Below are 16,542 nucleotides of genomic sequence, written 5' to 3' on the forward strand. Positions count from 1 at the left end.
AAGAAGCAGAGTGTGTTGGAGAAAACGGGAACAGTTTTGGGGTAACCAGTTTTACAGTAACTATAATGAAACACTTCTAAGCATGTGTCCTACAGAAATGCTCACACCCATGCACAGGCTGGTAATCCAGGGCTGTCGTCAGAGACTGGATGGTGACCGTGGAAAAGTGGGCGAAAGCCAGGTGTTCATCGTTAGGGGTTGACTAAATCCACCGTGGCACAACCATCCGACAAACGTCCCTCTGGCCACTTAAAAAGATAAAGGTAGATCATATGTAGTGGTGTGGAAAGATGCCCCCCATCTGCTGTTACATGAGAAGTACATGTAGCAAGTTGTAGAAGTACTTGTATAATAATAACATTCCTTTGGGTAAAAAAGTAAGAAGTGTGTGTGTGTGGTATGTTATGCATATGCTCTGTGGTGTGTGTGTGCATGTGTGTGTGTCTAACACAAACATTAGTCTCCTCTCTTCAAGGGTCACCTTCCTCTGGTACATTTGGGGACAAGAGTAATGTGTCTTCTCGGTAACTACTGAGTCGTCACCTGGGGCCCGCTCCATCCTCCCACCACTCCCAGATCGGATTTCATCCCAGAAGGTGCTCACACAGTGCCAACTGTTTGTGTCACCTCCCTCCCCCAGGCCTGCCACCATGCAGGGCTCTTTGGGAGTGCCGGGCTTTGCTGGAGAGCTGGAGTAACTGAGGGGATGACAGAGAGGATGGGGAAACACTCAACTGTCCTCCAGTTATTAACTTTTTCTCAAGTGTGTTTTTGAAACGGAGAACAGTACACCTAAGGGTGGCCCCAGTCATCGAATGGCCCTGCCTTTGTCTCCCTGATGGCTCCCACACCTGCACGCGCAGAGCCGGGTCTTCAGGGGGCACGCGAGTGGGGAATATTTCTGTAGTCGGAGGGGAAAGCGCCGAGGAGGGCAGCCTGCCAAGGGAGTTCCCTTCGGAGCACCCCCAGTTCCTAGCTTCACTCCCCTGTTCTTGAGACTGCCTGGAACTGGCTTTCCGTTACATGCTGTTTATTCAGAGCCTTCAGAATTGTAATCGAGCAGCTAATACCCCACACTGATGTGACATATTAAACAGTCCCCCTCAGGTTGGTCATTTAGAGTGTTTCTAAATGTCTTGTATTGATGATGCTACCATACATAGAGATTTTTGCTTATATTGGATTTTAAGAGTGAAATCACTAAGTCAAAGAATATCACACAAATATCTTTACGGTTCCTACTGAAGGTGGCCAAATGGCTTCCAGAGGATGACTCTGATTTATGACCCTGCCAACACTACGGTGGAAGCCGCCAACGCTGGCTTTGTTTTTCAGTTGGCTGTTTAAGAAGATTTAAGTGGTACCTCAGAGCTGTTTTCCCTGTTTTTCCCCTTACTAGCAAGAGTGGAGCTCAGATTTTCAAAAGGTTTGTTTTTAAAGTGTCCTAAGTTCTAGTCACAAGAGTTCTTTCTCTTCACCAGTCAGATCGTAATAAACAGCATTAATGATGCTGATACAACAATGAGAACAAGAATTGTAATCCTTAGTACTGCAGAGAATTTGACAGTTTACCAACTTTTACAAGCCGTTATCTCTTTTATTCTGCCAGTAGGCAAGGCCAGGCAAAGATCCCCCCCACCCCCTCCCCCCACCTATAGATGAAACAGTTGAAACTCTGCACACCCTGCTTGGCTTGAAAAACAAGCCCCCCAGGGCAGCTGTAAATCCTTGGGGGCGTGGTCTCTTTTCTCTGCTTCTCTGTGAGTCCCCTCCCCCTCTCTGCAGATCATCTTTTTCTGCTTCTCTATCAGCACCCGGGAGCCTAGAAATAGCAGCTGCCTGCAGGCTCTGCCTGTCTCTTCGGCTCAGGCTCCAACACCTAATCAGGATCTTTGCCCCTCGGTTCATCCTACCTCAGGGGAGACTCTGGACTTCCAGCCTCCCAGAAGGGTTCCCCGCTGCTCAGGTGTCCACCCTGGGTTGGAGACAGAGTGGGGGACGAGGCCACATGGTACAATCAGAGGAGCTGGGGCTGAAGGCAGATCTCTCAGAAGGGTGTGGGAAGAGAAGCAGAGACAGGCTTTTTAATTCAACACTGGCTCAGAGCTATCCACGTGTGGGTCTCTGGGCCTGGCTAGTCCATAACCAGAACACGCCGGTGATAATAGTTGCTGAGGTCTGCAGAGAGTTCTCGGAGAAAACCCTCCCAAAGGAAGAGAGGAGGTGGCCTCTTCCCTCTCGAATCACACCCTTGAACCTCTGTGCAGGCTTCGTTCAGCTCTGTCCCCCGCCCTGGCCATGGGGCGCCTCACCAAGCAGGTCTCAGAAAGCCTGATGTCAGAGGGAGAGGCCATCGGGGCCTCCCTCTGCCCTGCCCACGCGGCTTGGACCCTCCTTTCCCCTGCAGGTGCGCATCTGGGAGATCCCCGAGGGCGGGCTGAAGCGGAACATGACGGAGGCTCTCCTGGAGCTGCATGGGCACAGCCGGCGCGTGGGGCTGGTGGAGTGGCACCCCACCACCAACAACATCCTGTTCAGTGCCGGCTATGACTATAAGGTAGGCAGCCCGGCAGGCGGAGGGCATGCGGGAGGAGAGAGAAGGGCGCCTTTGGGGGCCTGTAAGAAGCACTGTTACTTTCCTGAGCATGTTAACCAGTCTTGTCTCATCTGTTCATTTCTTCATTCACTACACACAACTGTGCATCTCCTGTGCACCCCATCATTCCTGGGGTCCACAGAGGCTGGAGGCATCTGTACTGCCTTTTCTGGTGCTGATGGACTGGAAATGAATGCCACTCCGTGCCCACACTCTCCTGGTGGGAGAAAAGGGAGCAACTGGAGCTGCTGGAGGGAAGAGAATGGAGCCCCAGCCCCCACCCCCAGGCAGGCCCTCAAAAGAGGTGTGCCAGCCTCTGGAACTTGGCAGGGAACATTTACCCTTCTTGCTAGTTGCAGAAACTTGAGCCCAGGCTGGAGATGGGGTCTGCCTGAGGGTAGTGGTGGATCTGTGTGACGGGGACACGTCGGCTGTTCATACAGAACTCAACGACAGCATCCTTCATCCCAGCACACCCCGACCCTGCACGGGCATCTCCCCCAGGCCTGTTGGGTGTGGAGCGGGGACAGGCACCCTGTGATAGCAGCAGCAGAGCTGACCCTGACTCCTGCTCATCTGCTGTCCCAGGTCCTCATCTGGAACCTGGACGTGGGTGAGCCTGTGAAGATGATCGACTGCCACTCGGACGTGATCCTCTGCATGTCCTTCAACACCGACGGCAGCCTACTCACCACCACGTGCAAGGACAAGAAGCTGCGTGTGATTGAGCCACGCTCTGGCCGTGTTCTGCAGGTGAAGCCCCATTTTTTGAGGGGAAAGGAAGGGGCTCAGCTTTCAGCCAGGACCAGGGAAAGGCCGAGCCAGCTCCCCTCTCCCATGCATCTGGCCAGCACCTCTGCTGACCATCCGGTTCTGGGCCCTTCTCGGCTCACGGAAACCCTGCCCTGTTCTCGGTGGGGAGGGGTTTTAGAACCCTTTCTTGTCCACTGCACCCGCTCCCCAGATGGGATCCTTCTGGCCTGCTCTGGGGGCTGAGCTGGCGACACCCTTCAGCACATGAACCCTTGGGTATTGACGGTGAGCCTCATCATGGGCACAGGAGGAAGGGATTTGGACTCACTGCCCGGCCACCAGTGTGGGACAAGCCTGGTGGAAATGGCTGAGGCTGCCAGCCCCAGGGACAGCTCTAAGTGGGGAGGTAGATGGTGAACTTAACTCAGTTTTGGTTTTTTAGTCTCCTGAGTCTTGACAGTGAAGAAGGGAGGAGATGTCATTTGGGAATAGGAAATTAACATTCCCTGAGCCCCTGAGGCATGCCAGTCACTGAGTGGGACAGAAAATTTGGGTTGAATTTGTGATTTACCTACTACACTAGAAAAGACTGGGGGTGACCTGGTTGTGTGCATCTCGGAGGAGTCCGCAGCCGTGAGGCCAGAGAGGCATCTGCTACAACCTCTGCAAACAGGAACTCCCCGGGCACTAGCACCACTGGCGGCACGTACCCAGAACTCGCTGCGCGGCATGTGGTGGGCCATGGGCCCCTTGTTTAGTGCTCATGACAGTCCCCTGAGGCGGGTCCCCTGACTCTCCCCATTTTGCACATGGGAACTCTGAGCCTTGGAAAAGGTAGAGATTTGAATGTCACGGTCAGGGAGGAGCTAGAATCCAGTCCCAGCCAGATGGACCCAAGAGCCCATGCTGAACAGAAAAAGGTGTCAGAGAGCCGAAAACCCAGCCTCCACCTCACAGCCATGGGCACGAACCCAGAGAGGGTGGGGCTCCTCCTGGGTTATACTCTTTCTGGCAGAACTTGGGACTGAAATCCAGAGCAAGTGACACCAGCCTGGGTCTTTGCGCTGCTCACCAGCCTCTGTTTTCTACCTGATGCTGACTCATGCTGGCAGAGGACCGTTGTGTACCGGCAGGAAAAGGAAGTGTCATGAGTTGGGAGGCAGGAGAGGAGGCAGAGAACGGCCTTGTAGGAGCCCCTGGTGAAGTGGGTCATGAGACAGCGAACCAGGGTGAGCCCCTGTCCTCCTGAGCCTCAGGTTCCTCATCCTCCGAGGCTCCTGCCAGCAGTATTGCTGTGCAGGTTAAAAGGGAAACCCTGCTGAGAGCACCTGGCACCTGGTGCATTGCAGGCCCTGCCCAGGGCTGGGTCAGTGTTAGTTCCCCGCTGTCCTGCCCCCGCCCCCTCTGGGACAAGGCAGAGAGGCCTGCGTCCCAGTCTCAGGGCCCCACCGCCCCTCCACCCCGTAAGTGTTCCCTGGGGCTGCTGTAGCAAATTACCACACTTGGGCGGCTCACAACAGCAATGGATTCTCTCCCAGTTCTGGAGGCCAGAGTTCTGTCCGCAGGGCCACACTCCCTCCCGAGGCACCAGGGGAGAATCCTTCCCTGCCTCCTCCAGCTCCTGATGGCTGCTGGCTTCCTTGGCTTGTGGTCACATCTCTCCAAGCTTTGCCTCCACAGGCACGTCACCTTCTCTGTGTCTGCAACCTCCTTGTGCCTGTTCTAAGGGCTCTTGTGACAGCATTTAGGGCCCACTTGGATAATCCAGGGATCCCCCTATCTCAAGGCTCTTAACATTACATCTGCAAAGTCTCTTTTTCCAAATATGGAAACATCCCCAGGTTCCAGGGATTAAAACATGGATGTGTCTTCTGGGGGCCACTGTTCAGCCCACTACAGGACCCCGGTGCCTGGGCCCTGGCTCACCGACTCTTTCTGTTCCCCCAGGAGGCCAACTGCAAAAACCACAGAGTGAACCGGGTGGTGTTCCTGGGGAACATGAAGCGGCTTCTCACGACAGGGGTCTCCAGGTGGAACACAAGACAGATTGCCCTCTGGGACCAGGTCAGCAGCAGGGAGGCTGGGTGGTGGCATACAAGGGTGGTAGCTCTGGGGACTGTGCTGGAGTTTGGGAAGGTGCCGTCCTCCCTGGACATAAGCTGATCCTGGCCCCCTCCCCACAGGAGGACCTGTCCATGCCTCTGATTGAGGAAGAAATTGACGGGCTCTCCGGCCTCCTGTTCCCCTTCTATGATGCCGACACCCACATGCTGTACCTGGCTGGAAAGGTAGTGGAGGGTGGGGGAGGGCCTGGGGCAGCCTGTGGGAGACCCCTGCCCTCATCGCACCTCTGCTCCTCCCTTACTCCCCTAAGAAGGGCCAGCCTACCCTCTTGGGCCTTTGCCTAATCCAACCTGGGTCTCACTCTCTTCCATTGACACCTACCCTCACATCTGACACTTATTCTTACTGAAGTGTCAATGACTAAGAATTCCTTCAGAGGTGAATTGGAGAGGGTTTTACATTGGAATAAGGATCTGAGCCTGAATTGTAGAAGACTGTGACTAATGATGGAGTTTGAGGCACCTGCCAGGAGATCTCTGACAGACATGGCCTTGTCTGTCAGAAAAGCATCCTATTCTACACGCACACCAGCAGCAGCAGCGCCACCACCATCACCCACGGCGAGTCCCCTGTGGCAGGCAGGCCCACCAGGGCCCTAAAGGTCAGGCCTCCCTGGTCTTTGACCATGTTGGAGGCACAGCAGAAGCTGTCTTCAGCAGACCCCTGGACCAGGGCTACTCAGTCCTCCCCTCCCCCTCTCTCTTCCTCACCTGTCTCTCCCCGTGCCCGCAGGGTGATGGAAACATCCGGTACTATGAGATCAGCACGGAGAAGCCCTACCTGAGTTACCTCATGGAGTTCCGCTCTCCAGCCCCGCAAAAAGGCCTCGGTAAGGAGTCAGACACCGCGTGCCTGTCAGACTGTAGAACAAGAGACTGGACATTTGGTTCGTGGGTTACCCCCCACCCCCAATAAACTGTCAGACTCAGAAGGCCTCGGCCCATGGGCAAGGCAGAATAGAACCTGCAGGTACTGGCCCTGTGAAGGTCAGCCTGCTGGCCTTCAGCCACCAGTCAGCACCCACTTGACCGGCTCATCCGTACACGGTGTTGGGCGTCCTTCACCATCTCCAGCCGTCAGCAGCCCACAGGGGTGTGACTGTGTCCTCATTCTTGTTTGCAGAGGGGGAGGCTGAGGCCCAACATGGTTCTCACATTGGAGGGTTTTCTTTCTCGTGGGCGGGTGAACAGGAGAGAAGACAAGGTGATTTGATCTGAAAGTTTAGTTGAAGATTGCTCTGGCTTCTGCAGGGAGAGTGGGTTTGGGAACATGGATTTTGAAAGGGCAGGGAGGAGGCCACTGTGAATTTCTAAGCAAGATATGAGGGTAGCTAGGGGGATGGCATGACAATGAGAGAGGAGGAGGAATCCAGGAGATGTGCAGAAACAGGGCCAGCGGGACCTGGGGAGGAGAGGAGGCAGAGGGCGGACCAAGGGTACCCATTTCTCATTCTCCTCACCTGTGGCCACTGTTGAGCCATTACCATGAACCGACACTTTCGAAGGTTCAGAGTTGCTAAGTAAGTCACCCCAGGCAGATCACGTAGCTGTTAAGTGGCAGAGCCAGAGCTCCTATTCAGTCTGCTGGCTCCAGATCCCTCTTTGGTACCTACACCACTTCCCCCGACCCCAGCTCCTGGGACCCCCTTATCTGGAAGAGCAGTCTTCCATTCCAGCTGAGGGGAGGTAGAACCCTAACTCACATTCACATCATGGAGAAAGGAACATGTTATGTGCCTTTCACTGTGCTGAGCAGTTCATGAGCTTCTTCACACTCAGCCCCCTGACCATCGCATGAGGGGCTGCTACGTGCCTCCGCTTGCCAGTCAAGGCCCCTGAAGCTCAGAGAGGTCATCATCTGCCCAAGGACTCCCAGCCATAAAGAGGGGCAGAGCCAGGATTAGAACCGTGGTCTGTCCTACCCCCCAACTTGTGTTCCTGACACCACAGTGCCCTGCTCCCTCAGTAGGCAATCAGTAGATGCAGCCACTAGGGACCGTGTGGCTGAAGCACAGACACAGACAATACGCGCGCACACACACGCACATATGCGCTCAGTCCTAGGACTGTGACAGAACAGCAGTCCAGCTGCACTTCATCCTCGGGATGGTGGGGGGAGCATGGGAAAGGGTTTTTTCCCTCTTTCTCTCTGAGGACCAAGGACACCAATGCTTTAAAAAGCCAGTTTGTTTTAGAAGGTGATGGGCTCTGTGACTTTTTGGTGACAATATTCTTTGACTTTGGGCAAGCCCCTTCCCTTCTGACCCTTAAGAGTCTCATCTATAAAAAGAATGGATTCAATCTCAATATTTCTGCAGCCTCTTCCAGTTCTGCACGGCCCCACTTCTAAGTCATGCACTTGGGTGAGGCAGGTCTGGCCCACAGGGCTTGAGTAGTTACCCCGCAGAGACAGAACTGACTCAAGAAGCCCTCAGCCCACCCCCTGCCCTCTGCATGGGTCATTGCTCCAAAGCTAGTGCTCCTCCGGGGTCTTTCCCCTGGCTGGGGACATCACGGAAGAGAGACACCAGGGGGGCATCCCCCGGGCCCCAGGGAACCACGTGTGCCTGTCCGCAGGGGTCATGCCCAAGCACGGGCTGGATGTGTCGGCTTGCGAGGTGTTCCGCTTCTACAAGCTGGTGACTCTTAAGGGCCTGATCGAGCCCATCTCCATGATCGTGCCCCGGAGGGTGAGTGGGGCTGGACAGGGCTCCCAAGGGCCCCGTATCAAATCCTAGCCTGCTCTCCACTGACTGGAAGCCTTGAGGAGCCCAGAAGAAGGAGCCCTTTTCCTGTGGACTGGCCGGGGTGGGGAATGGAGGACACGCCAAGGTGGGGACAGTTCTGTCTGCTAACGAACTCAGGGTGGGAATTCCAAGTGGGAGACGCTGTGAGTGCAAAGGCTCGAAGGCAGGAGGGCAGGGAGCATGGTTGGAGGTCAGCAAGGAGAAAAGTCTGACTGGAGAGCAGGGCTTTTCTCAGCAGCCCCCCATCTGTTCCCTCTTCTGCTCCCCCCACCATAGTCGGATTCCTACCAGGAAGACATTTACCCCATGACGCCAGGCACGGAGCCAGCTCTGACCCCCGATGAATGGCTGGGAGGCATCAACCGAGGTAAGTACTGTTAGGGGAGGGCTTCACCAAAGAGGCTAAGACTGTGTGAGCTTTGCCTCCAGTCTGGCCCACCCCATATCCCCTGCACATGCTCCTGCTGGGACTTTGCCTCGCCCTTGGCCAACTGTCAAGTGTGGGATAAATGAAAGACCGTCACTTGACAGTGCGTCAGTTGTCAATGCGTCCCTTGCCTTCCTTAGATCCCGTGCTGATGTCTTTGAAAGAAGGCTATAAGAAGTCCTCAAAAATGGTATTTAAGGCTCCCATCAAAGAAAAGAAGAGCGTTGTGGTCAATGGAATAGATTTATTAGAAAATGTCCCACCCAGGACAGAAAACGAGGTAAGGAATAGAAGTTCTCTCCTCCACAGGCCCTGGAAGAGTAAGACCTTGTCATTTCAACTATGGGCAGCAGGCCTTCAAGCCAGCTCCATTCTGAGGGCTTTTTCTTTCTGTGACAAACGCCCTAAGTAGCCTGCTGTTGGCTTCCATTGCCCTGACCCCGATAAGGAGAGGCTGGGGTATCGTAGGGACATTGATGCCCCTCCTCCAACCTTCAAATTCACTAACCCACACAGTTACATATGAATTCACAGTCTCCTCATGCATCCATTCCAGAGTGTCGCTGTCACTTGGTGTTGCAGGAGATATAAATTCCTGCTTCATAGAGGAAAGCCAGCCTCGTGCATTCCAGCACTGCCTTCCTTCCTGGCCTTGTAGCACTGATGAGATCTCACGGTTTCCTGTTTTGTGGAAGAGGCTGGATGTTTATGGAAATGGTCTTTGTGCCATTTGCAGTGGGAGCCTTCAGGGGCAGCCTTAGCTGGGCCTTCTCCCTGCCCCCAAAGGCTCCTCTTTCCAACCCTACCCTCAGTCTCCGGTGCCAAACAGCTCAGCTCAGCCAGGACTCACAGAATGCCTACCGTGTGCCAGGCACTTGGCTTGATGCAGCTGAGGCAGAGATAGCTGCGTAGACCCACCTGCGTTTGAGTCCTGGCTCTCCCACTTCCTGGCTCTGCCTGAGCAAGTTTCCTGACCCAAGTCCATTTGCTCGTGGTAAAACGGGGATATGAAATGCCGGGAGCATGAGAGAGATACTCTGTCTTTAAGTGTCTACACTCTTCCTGGCTCACGCTAAGTACTCAAAGAAGCTGACTGTATTAGCTGTCTATTGCCTTGTATCAGATTCCCCTAAAACCTAATGACTTAAACCCACGAACATTCATTATCTCATAGTGTCTATGGGTGCCTGTGGCTCAAGATCTCTCACCAGGGTGTGAAGTGTCAGCCAAGGCTGCAGTCACATCTGAAGGCTCAACTGCTTCCAAGTTCACTCACATGGTTGCTGGCAGGACTCATTTCCTCCCAGGTTGTTGGACTGAGGGTCTCCGTTCCTCATGGGCTGTCGGCCAGAGGTGCTCCCCAGCTCGGGCCCTTGCCCTGTGGACCTCTCCATAGGGCAACTCACAACATGGCAACCGGCTTCCCTCGGAGTGAGGAAGAGAGGGTGTCCTAGATGGGACACCAGTCTTTTTGTAACCTGACCTTGGAAAAGACATCTCATTACTCCTCCCATATACTATTCATTCGAAGCAAATCGCTAGGTCCAGTCTACCATGAGGGCAGGGGATAATGTGGGGTGGGGGGCATCTAGAGGTTTCTTATCACAACAACTCATGGTTATCACTGTTACTCACAAAAATAAGGCTATTCCTGACCTCTGGGACCTCACGGTTTTAAAGTGGAAATTGACAGGTAAACTGGTCATTATTATCCTGTATGTTTATGTGCTATTATAGAGGGATGTTGAGATTTCTAGGGCTGGTTGAAATCATGTGATAAATAGGATTTGCTTCAAAATAACCCCTGGGGGGGGGGTGCAGGGAAGTGGGCAGGAGCTAATACCAAGAATAGGTAGATGTCATGCAGGAAAAGCAGTAACATATGTCATTTGTTGAAGCTGGTTGATGAGTACTTGGAGATGTATGGTGTTAATCTTCCTACTTTTTATGTATTAGGCATTTTCTAATAAAAATTGTTTTACGTACTCTGAAAAGGTAGAAGTACCTGAATTGCTTTTCGAGCCCACGTGGGCCATACCAGGAGCCTGAGCTCAGTTCCAGCGCTGGTGTGCAACAGGCAGCTCGGACTGATAGTGAAAGAGAACACCACCTAGCTGTTGACCTGTCCGTATGAATCAGAACCGAGGAGTCGGAGGGAAATTGTAAAGAGTCTCTGAGCAGACAGAACAGATGCCAGTCTCCCTACACTAAAGCCTGTGCACTGTCCTCATAGGGAAGAGAGTCGCTCAGGGCCTGCTGACTCTGGTTTTACCCGCTGTGTTAGTCTTTACAGCAGGTCAGAAGCAGCCCGTTAGAAAGGGGGACCCGTTAGGGAAGCCCCCCGTTAGGGGGCTTCACTAAAAACCACTGGATTGCACACTTAAAATAAGGGAAATTATGGAGTGTCGATTACACCCCAATAAGGCCTTTCTAAACAAACGTCAAACAATTACGCAAAGAAATTTTGAGAATTTGGAGGGCTCAGGAGTATGTAGGAGCAAATAACGTACTTCCCTCAGACAAAACCAGGGCTGTTCTGTTGGTTAAAAAAAAAAGTCAGTTAAAAGAAGAAATCATAAAAATGACGTATGCGTTCTTTAAACCACTCACGTTCATTTAAAACAATTACACTCATTCATTCAATGCATTTCGAAGCAGGACTGTTTCTTTGAGGACATCCCCAGCTGGGCTGGGCTGGGCTGGGCTGTGTTTTTCTCAAATAAATCGCACTTCACCTCCAGTTTCATTTCTGTTACGTAGAACAAGAACTTAAAAGTCAATCTGGAAACAAAGCCCTAGTTTTTTCAAAGTTTCCCCCAGTTCTTTAAAAAGAAACGTCACCAAGGTTTAATTCATGTACAATAAAATCCATCCTTTGTAGTGTGCAGTTCCCTAAGTTTTGACAAACGTGTAAAAGTTCTGATGCGCGTGAAACCGCCCCACACAACCCAGAGACAGAAAACCCCCCAGTGTTTTGTGGAACGTCAACACACCTCATTCAGCGGCAGCATTTTTAGCATCACCTTTACCAAGATTTTTCTAAAGCATTCAACTTAGTTTTATAGAAACAGCAACTGTCTTTTTGTACTCACGCTTCATCAGTTTATACCCTATTTAATCACATTATGCAATTACCAGAACAAACGGGACTCCCACCAGGGAGTTTGAGGATGAACCCAACTGCTTGTTGGTAACCTTCAACTCAAGTCGGGGCGGGGGTCCTCCAGGAGCCATGCCTTCCAGGCCTCAGTGTTCTGCGGGCACCTGTCCGTCTGTTCTACAGAGGAAACGGAGAGACGGCTTAATCCAGGGGGTCGTCTAAGAGAGGGCCTGCCTGTGCCCACGCCAGCCGTGGGCGCAAACTGTGGTAGTCCTAGTCAGCAGGAAAAAGGCCAGATCCGTTCTGTATCCCGAGCCCCCTTAGGCAAACATTTTAGAAAGGTTTCCACCCAGAACGGTAACTAAAAGTGTTAGGTTTGAACCCCTAAAAGGGTGAGGTTGGGATGTTTGGGAAAATGGCCTGTGTGGACTGCCCCCTTCCTCAGTGATCCCGAATCAGACCCAGGGCAGGTCTGTCCCTATTTTCCACCTCACGGGGGGAAAGTAGGAGTCGGGAGCTGAGTCTGGGGACAGGAGAGCTGTGGTGACATCAGTCATCTGGGACACTGCGGGGTGGGGTGGTGGAAGGTCTTGGGGAGGTGGGCAGAGGCTACAGTGGAGATCTCAGGAGGGGAGGGGGGTGGGGTACCCACTTTGGAAATCACCTTTTCACCTCCTTTCTCCCGGCCCCGCCATGACCCCCTCCCTCTGTCCACCCAGCTCCTCCGAATGTTCTTCCGGCAGCAGGACGAGATTCGGAGGTTGAAAGAGGAGCTGGCCCAGAAGGACATCCGCATTCGGCAGCTACAGCTGGAACTGAAGAACTTACGCAACAGCCCCAAGAACTGTTAGCTCTCGGTGGGGCTGCTTTCTAAGCCGATCTCTCCGTTGTTTCTACTCGTCTCTTACCTTCCCCTTATCCTGTGACCCCAGAGACAGAGCCAGGAGGGGAGCTGGGGGAGAGCCTGAGGAGGAGAGCCCCACCTGCCACCTCAAGAACTGGAAGCTGATCTTTGACCTCTTGACCTCATGCCAATAAAAGGCCCCAGCCTCTCCTGGAGACCCACTGCTGGCAGCCCTTTTCCTGCCTGTCACTTTCCTGGCTGGGCAAAGACTATGGATTCCTTGAGGGGTGGTCTCCACACACCAGGGAGCAGAGGAGGAAACCAGGACCCCCGTAGACTTAGAACTGGAACTTTCCCTTGCAAAGGAGGCTGCTGCCAGGACTTCTTAGCACCCACTGCTGGGGCTCACAGCACCCTGATGGACCACACTGTAAGGGCTGGATGGCAGGCATCACCTGTTCTCCCTCCCCTCCCCCCACTCCCTTGGCGGCCCTGGAAGCCAGAGTCACCTGACAAGGGTTGCAAGCAGCCCCACTCCTTTCTGTCTCTTGCCCCCTCTCTCTTGTCTTCAGGGAATTAAGAGGATTGCTCGCCAAGGCCATAATGACCCCTTGCCTTCCCATGAGTCTCTTCAAAGCTCTTGCAATACCCCTTCCCCATTTAATTGGTGAGGCAGGCAGGGTAGGGAACAGTGTCCCCATTTTACAAATGCCAGAACTGAGAGCTGCACTGGCGAAGTGACTTGCTAAGTCACCCAAAAGGTCAACAGTGGACCCAGGTCCTAGCGTGTCTAGACCCCAGACCAGGGCCCTTCCCACTGCATCAGATGCCAATCCCCCAGCGGCTTCCCCAGTGCCCAAGTATGCATGGAGAATGAGAACTGGAAGCCACTTCTACCGTCTGCCCAACACCAGTAGTGCCAATGTGTCACACTGCCCAGTTGAGGCCCCTCACACTCAGTGCCCCTCCATCCCCTTGGCCCCCCTGCCCTGTTTCCCCCCAGGGGACTCCCTCTGAGATGAGGCCTCTTCCTCCTGGAAGCTGAGGCTGAGGGGGGGGCCTGGGGAAAGCACAGCAGGGGTCCGCTCGCTTCTCAAAGTGAATGATGCTCTGTGTGTGTCTCTTGCCACTACTATCTCAGCCACTTTCAGCCTTATACTTGTAGAATGACCACAGCCCCTCGAGTCGGCATAGCACTTTAAAGTTTACACAGTCCTTCAGTACATCAGATCTCATCGGAGTCTCATCTGCTCCAGGAGGTAGGGAGCACTCGTTCCATTCTGTAGATGAAGAAACCAAGGAGTGGCCTGAGGTCACAGGACTCTTTGGAGATGCCACATTTCATTTGGTCTTCTACACATTTTTTTTTTCTCTCCTTTTCTCCATTTCCCTCCACCCACAGTGTCCATAAACACTGTTCTTCACAGAATCGCCACAGTTTGGGGGGGAGATCTGGCCTGGGAACCAAATGGGTGCCCTCCTTACCCTCATTCGCTCGGATCTGCTGCACACATTACGCCCCACGCCTGCCTTTCCCGTGGCCCCCGTGCCGAACATCCACCACGGGAGCCAGGGTTCCGCAAGCCCCTCCTGGTGACGCCGACCCCTGCGGTTCCCCCCAAGAACCACGCACCCTCTTGGCCAGCTACAGCAGCACCCGCCTCGCCCCACCCCCTGCAGCTGGACAGTGTTAGCTCTCATTGCCTCCTCCCCACACTTCTTGCGCTTTTTTTTCTTCCCCATTGACCTTTGTGGTCTTCTGTGATTATTTATGCTGCCTCCCAAGGATAGAATTGAAATAAAATGTTTTCAAATTACCAAACCTGCTCCTGGTCACCACGGTATCTTGACGGCCAGCTCCCCAGCCACAGCTCCTTTGCCTTTCTGGGACAATAGACCACATCTGTCTCTACAGATACAATTTCACACTTTCATCCACCTCAGCAAGGCTTCTGAACCTCAGCACTATTGACGTTCGGGGCCAGATCATTTTTTTGCTGTGGGGCTGCCATGTGCACTGTATAGGGTTCAGCATCGCCCCCAGCTTCTATTGATCGGATGCCATAGGAACTCCTACCTGGTGGTGATAAACAGAAATGTCTCCATGCATTACCCAAGGTCCCCTGGGGTGTCAAAATAGCCTCAGTTAGGAACCACAGTTCTGTAGTTACTCAGTAGACATCTGCTCTGTATCTAGCCTTGTGTTAAGATCTGGGGGACGCCAATGTTTTACACAGGAATGATTTCACAGTTCACAAAGCACTCTTCCATGTACTTGACTCTTGATCTTCATTCACAGCAGCTTCGTGTATGTTCTAATATTATTCCCAGTTTCAACAAAGGGGTCAGGTGCAGTGCGGTGACATGCTCAAGGTCGCTCAGCTGGTATAGTGGGGAAGCCACACAAGGATGTGAATCTTATGAGCCAGAGAAGGCACAGGCTCCCAGTCTCCAGCCAGTCTCTGTGCTGTGGGCCAAGTTTGTGCTGGGGGAGGTCTGGGCCCCACCACAGACACCGGCTGTTGGATAGGGGCCGCCGGCCAGTGGGACGCCCTCATCTCTCACCAAGCCAGGGTTGTCATGGAGCAGAGTTGTCAGGCACAAAGTGGACGGGCACATCGCAGCATGGGCACCACAGAAAGCTCCACACGGCCAGAGGAAAGCATTGGAAGTCTTAGAAGAGAGCTGGAGAGAAAATGAATAAAGGGCTGCAGCAGAGCCATAGGTGAGACACCGGACACAGGGAGGGGTTGTCCCGGGCCCGGCTCTGTCTCTAACTGGGTGTGTGGCATTGAGTCTCACTTCTTGCTGAGCCTCACTTTCTCCATCTCTAAAATGAGGGGATAAGACAACCCTTCCTGGTCTGATACGTTTCTATTAGACCAGCAGTTGGGAGATTGGGACAAATCCCCAAGACCACCCATGGTCTAGCACGAGTGGTGCAAAGGAGAAGAGTATCAGTGAGAGGGGAGCAGCAGGACAGCTTCCTCCAGGGTCCGGTGCAAAGAAGTGCTTTTGCCAAACACGAGTTTGAACAGATCCCCGGAGTTTCTGCTGTAGATCAGTTCACAAAGCCCCAGGGCCTGAGAGAAGTGCCGCATCATTGAGAGTCCTGCTGCCTTTCCCTCGAGATGCTGAGGGAGACAAAGCTAGTTCCTTGACTAGGGCTTCCCACTCATCCATCCTTGCCCCCACCTGGGCTCAGGGAGCAGATGATTGGGCCAGGTGATCTGTCTCACGTGTGTCTGTCCCATTCAATCCCCAGCTCTGAGCTTAACTGGACAGCTCTGTAATCATTACTCATTATGGCAAATTGTCTACGGTCAGGGTCAAACACAATTGCCCCCCCCAAGTAGCCCATTTTCCCAACTGTATTTGTTAAGTAGGAACGATTCCTCATTGGATGTCTGTGTGTCTTTTAGTCCTTCATATGCTAAAGTATATTCTGCCTAGTCTTACACTGAACTAGCCATTGCCTGGCCAACCACGTTGCTTTGATTATTGTAACAACAGAGGACAGCAAGTCTCCTCTGGCTCTTTGAGCCTGTTCTTACTGCCATGTTCCCCACCAGGTGCTCACTCACCTCTTTTCTCCAGTGAAAACATAGAGTAAACTCCAGACCCTTCTCTTCTAAGAAGAGGTCCTCCTGGGCATGCCTGGAACCCCTTGTCCTGCCCGTCAACACCAACTTGGATTTTCAGCCCAGTCTAACAGACTTGGGTAGCTGGATCTGCTCAGTACTGGGTGCTAGGAACCCAGCGACAGGAAGGAATCAGGCCTACCCTTGAGGGCCTCTGGCCAGGGGTCCATCCATGGGCATCACATCACCTAGCGGGACAAAGAGCCCCTGGAGGCTGGAATGAGCTTCACCTTCTGCCTGGTTCAGCATGGAATAGGCAGTTATGGGATTTTCTGACTCCCAGGTTCTCTTCCAGCCAGCCTCCTGAGATC

At 53.2% G+C, this 16,542-nt stretch overlaps 1 protein-coding gene across 4 annotated transcripts in view; it reads left to right on the plus strand.

Moving 5' to 3' along the window:
- The window catches only part of CORO2B (coronin 2B), a 122,254-nt gene extending 107,849 nt beyond the window's left edge, over positions 1–14,405 (plus strand). For 2 of the 4 annotated variants that reach the window (XM_045823189.1, XM_045823190.1), the window contains 9 exons: positions 2,408–2,557; positions 3,185–3,349; positions 5,297–5,413; positions 5,533–5,637; positions 6,206–6,302; positions 8,050–8,162; positions 8,496–8,586; positions 8,787–8,926; positions 9,821–12,166. In XM_045823189.1, coding sequence (XP_045679145.1) covers positions 2,408–2,557; positions 3,185–3,349; positions 5,297–5,413; positions 5,533–5,637; positions 6,206–6,302; positions 8,050–8,162; positions 8,496–8,586; positions 8,787–8,926; positions 9,821–10,042 — 1,200 coding nt within the window. In that variant the 3' untranslated portion in view covers positions 10,043–12,166. Of the gene's footprint in view, positions 1–2,407; positions 2,558–3,184; positions 3,350–5,296; positions 5,414–5,532; positions 5,638–6,205; positions 6,303–8,049; positions 8,163–8,495; positions 8,587–8,786; positions 8,927–9,820; positions 12,167–12,465 lie in introns of those variants that run through there. The other 2 variants (XM_045823188.1, XM_045823191.1) reach the window with 2 other exon arrangements.
- Positions 14,406–16,542: the final 2,137 nt, after the last annotated feature.

Source organism: Phyllostomus hastatus, unplaced genomic scaffold, assembly GCF_019186645.2.
Source record: "Phyllostomus hastatus isolate PE091 unplaced genomic scaffold, TTU_PhHast_1.1 phas_scaffold_501, whole genome shotgun sequence".
NCBI lineage: Eukaryota > Metazoa > Chordata > Mammalia > Chiroptera > Phyllostomidae > Phyllostomus > Phyllostomus hastatus.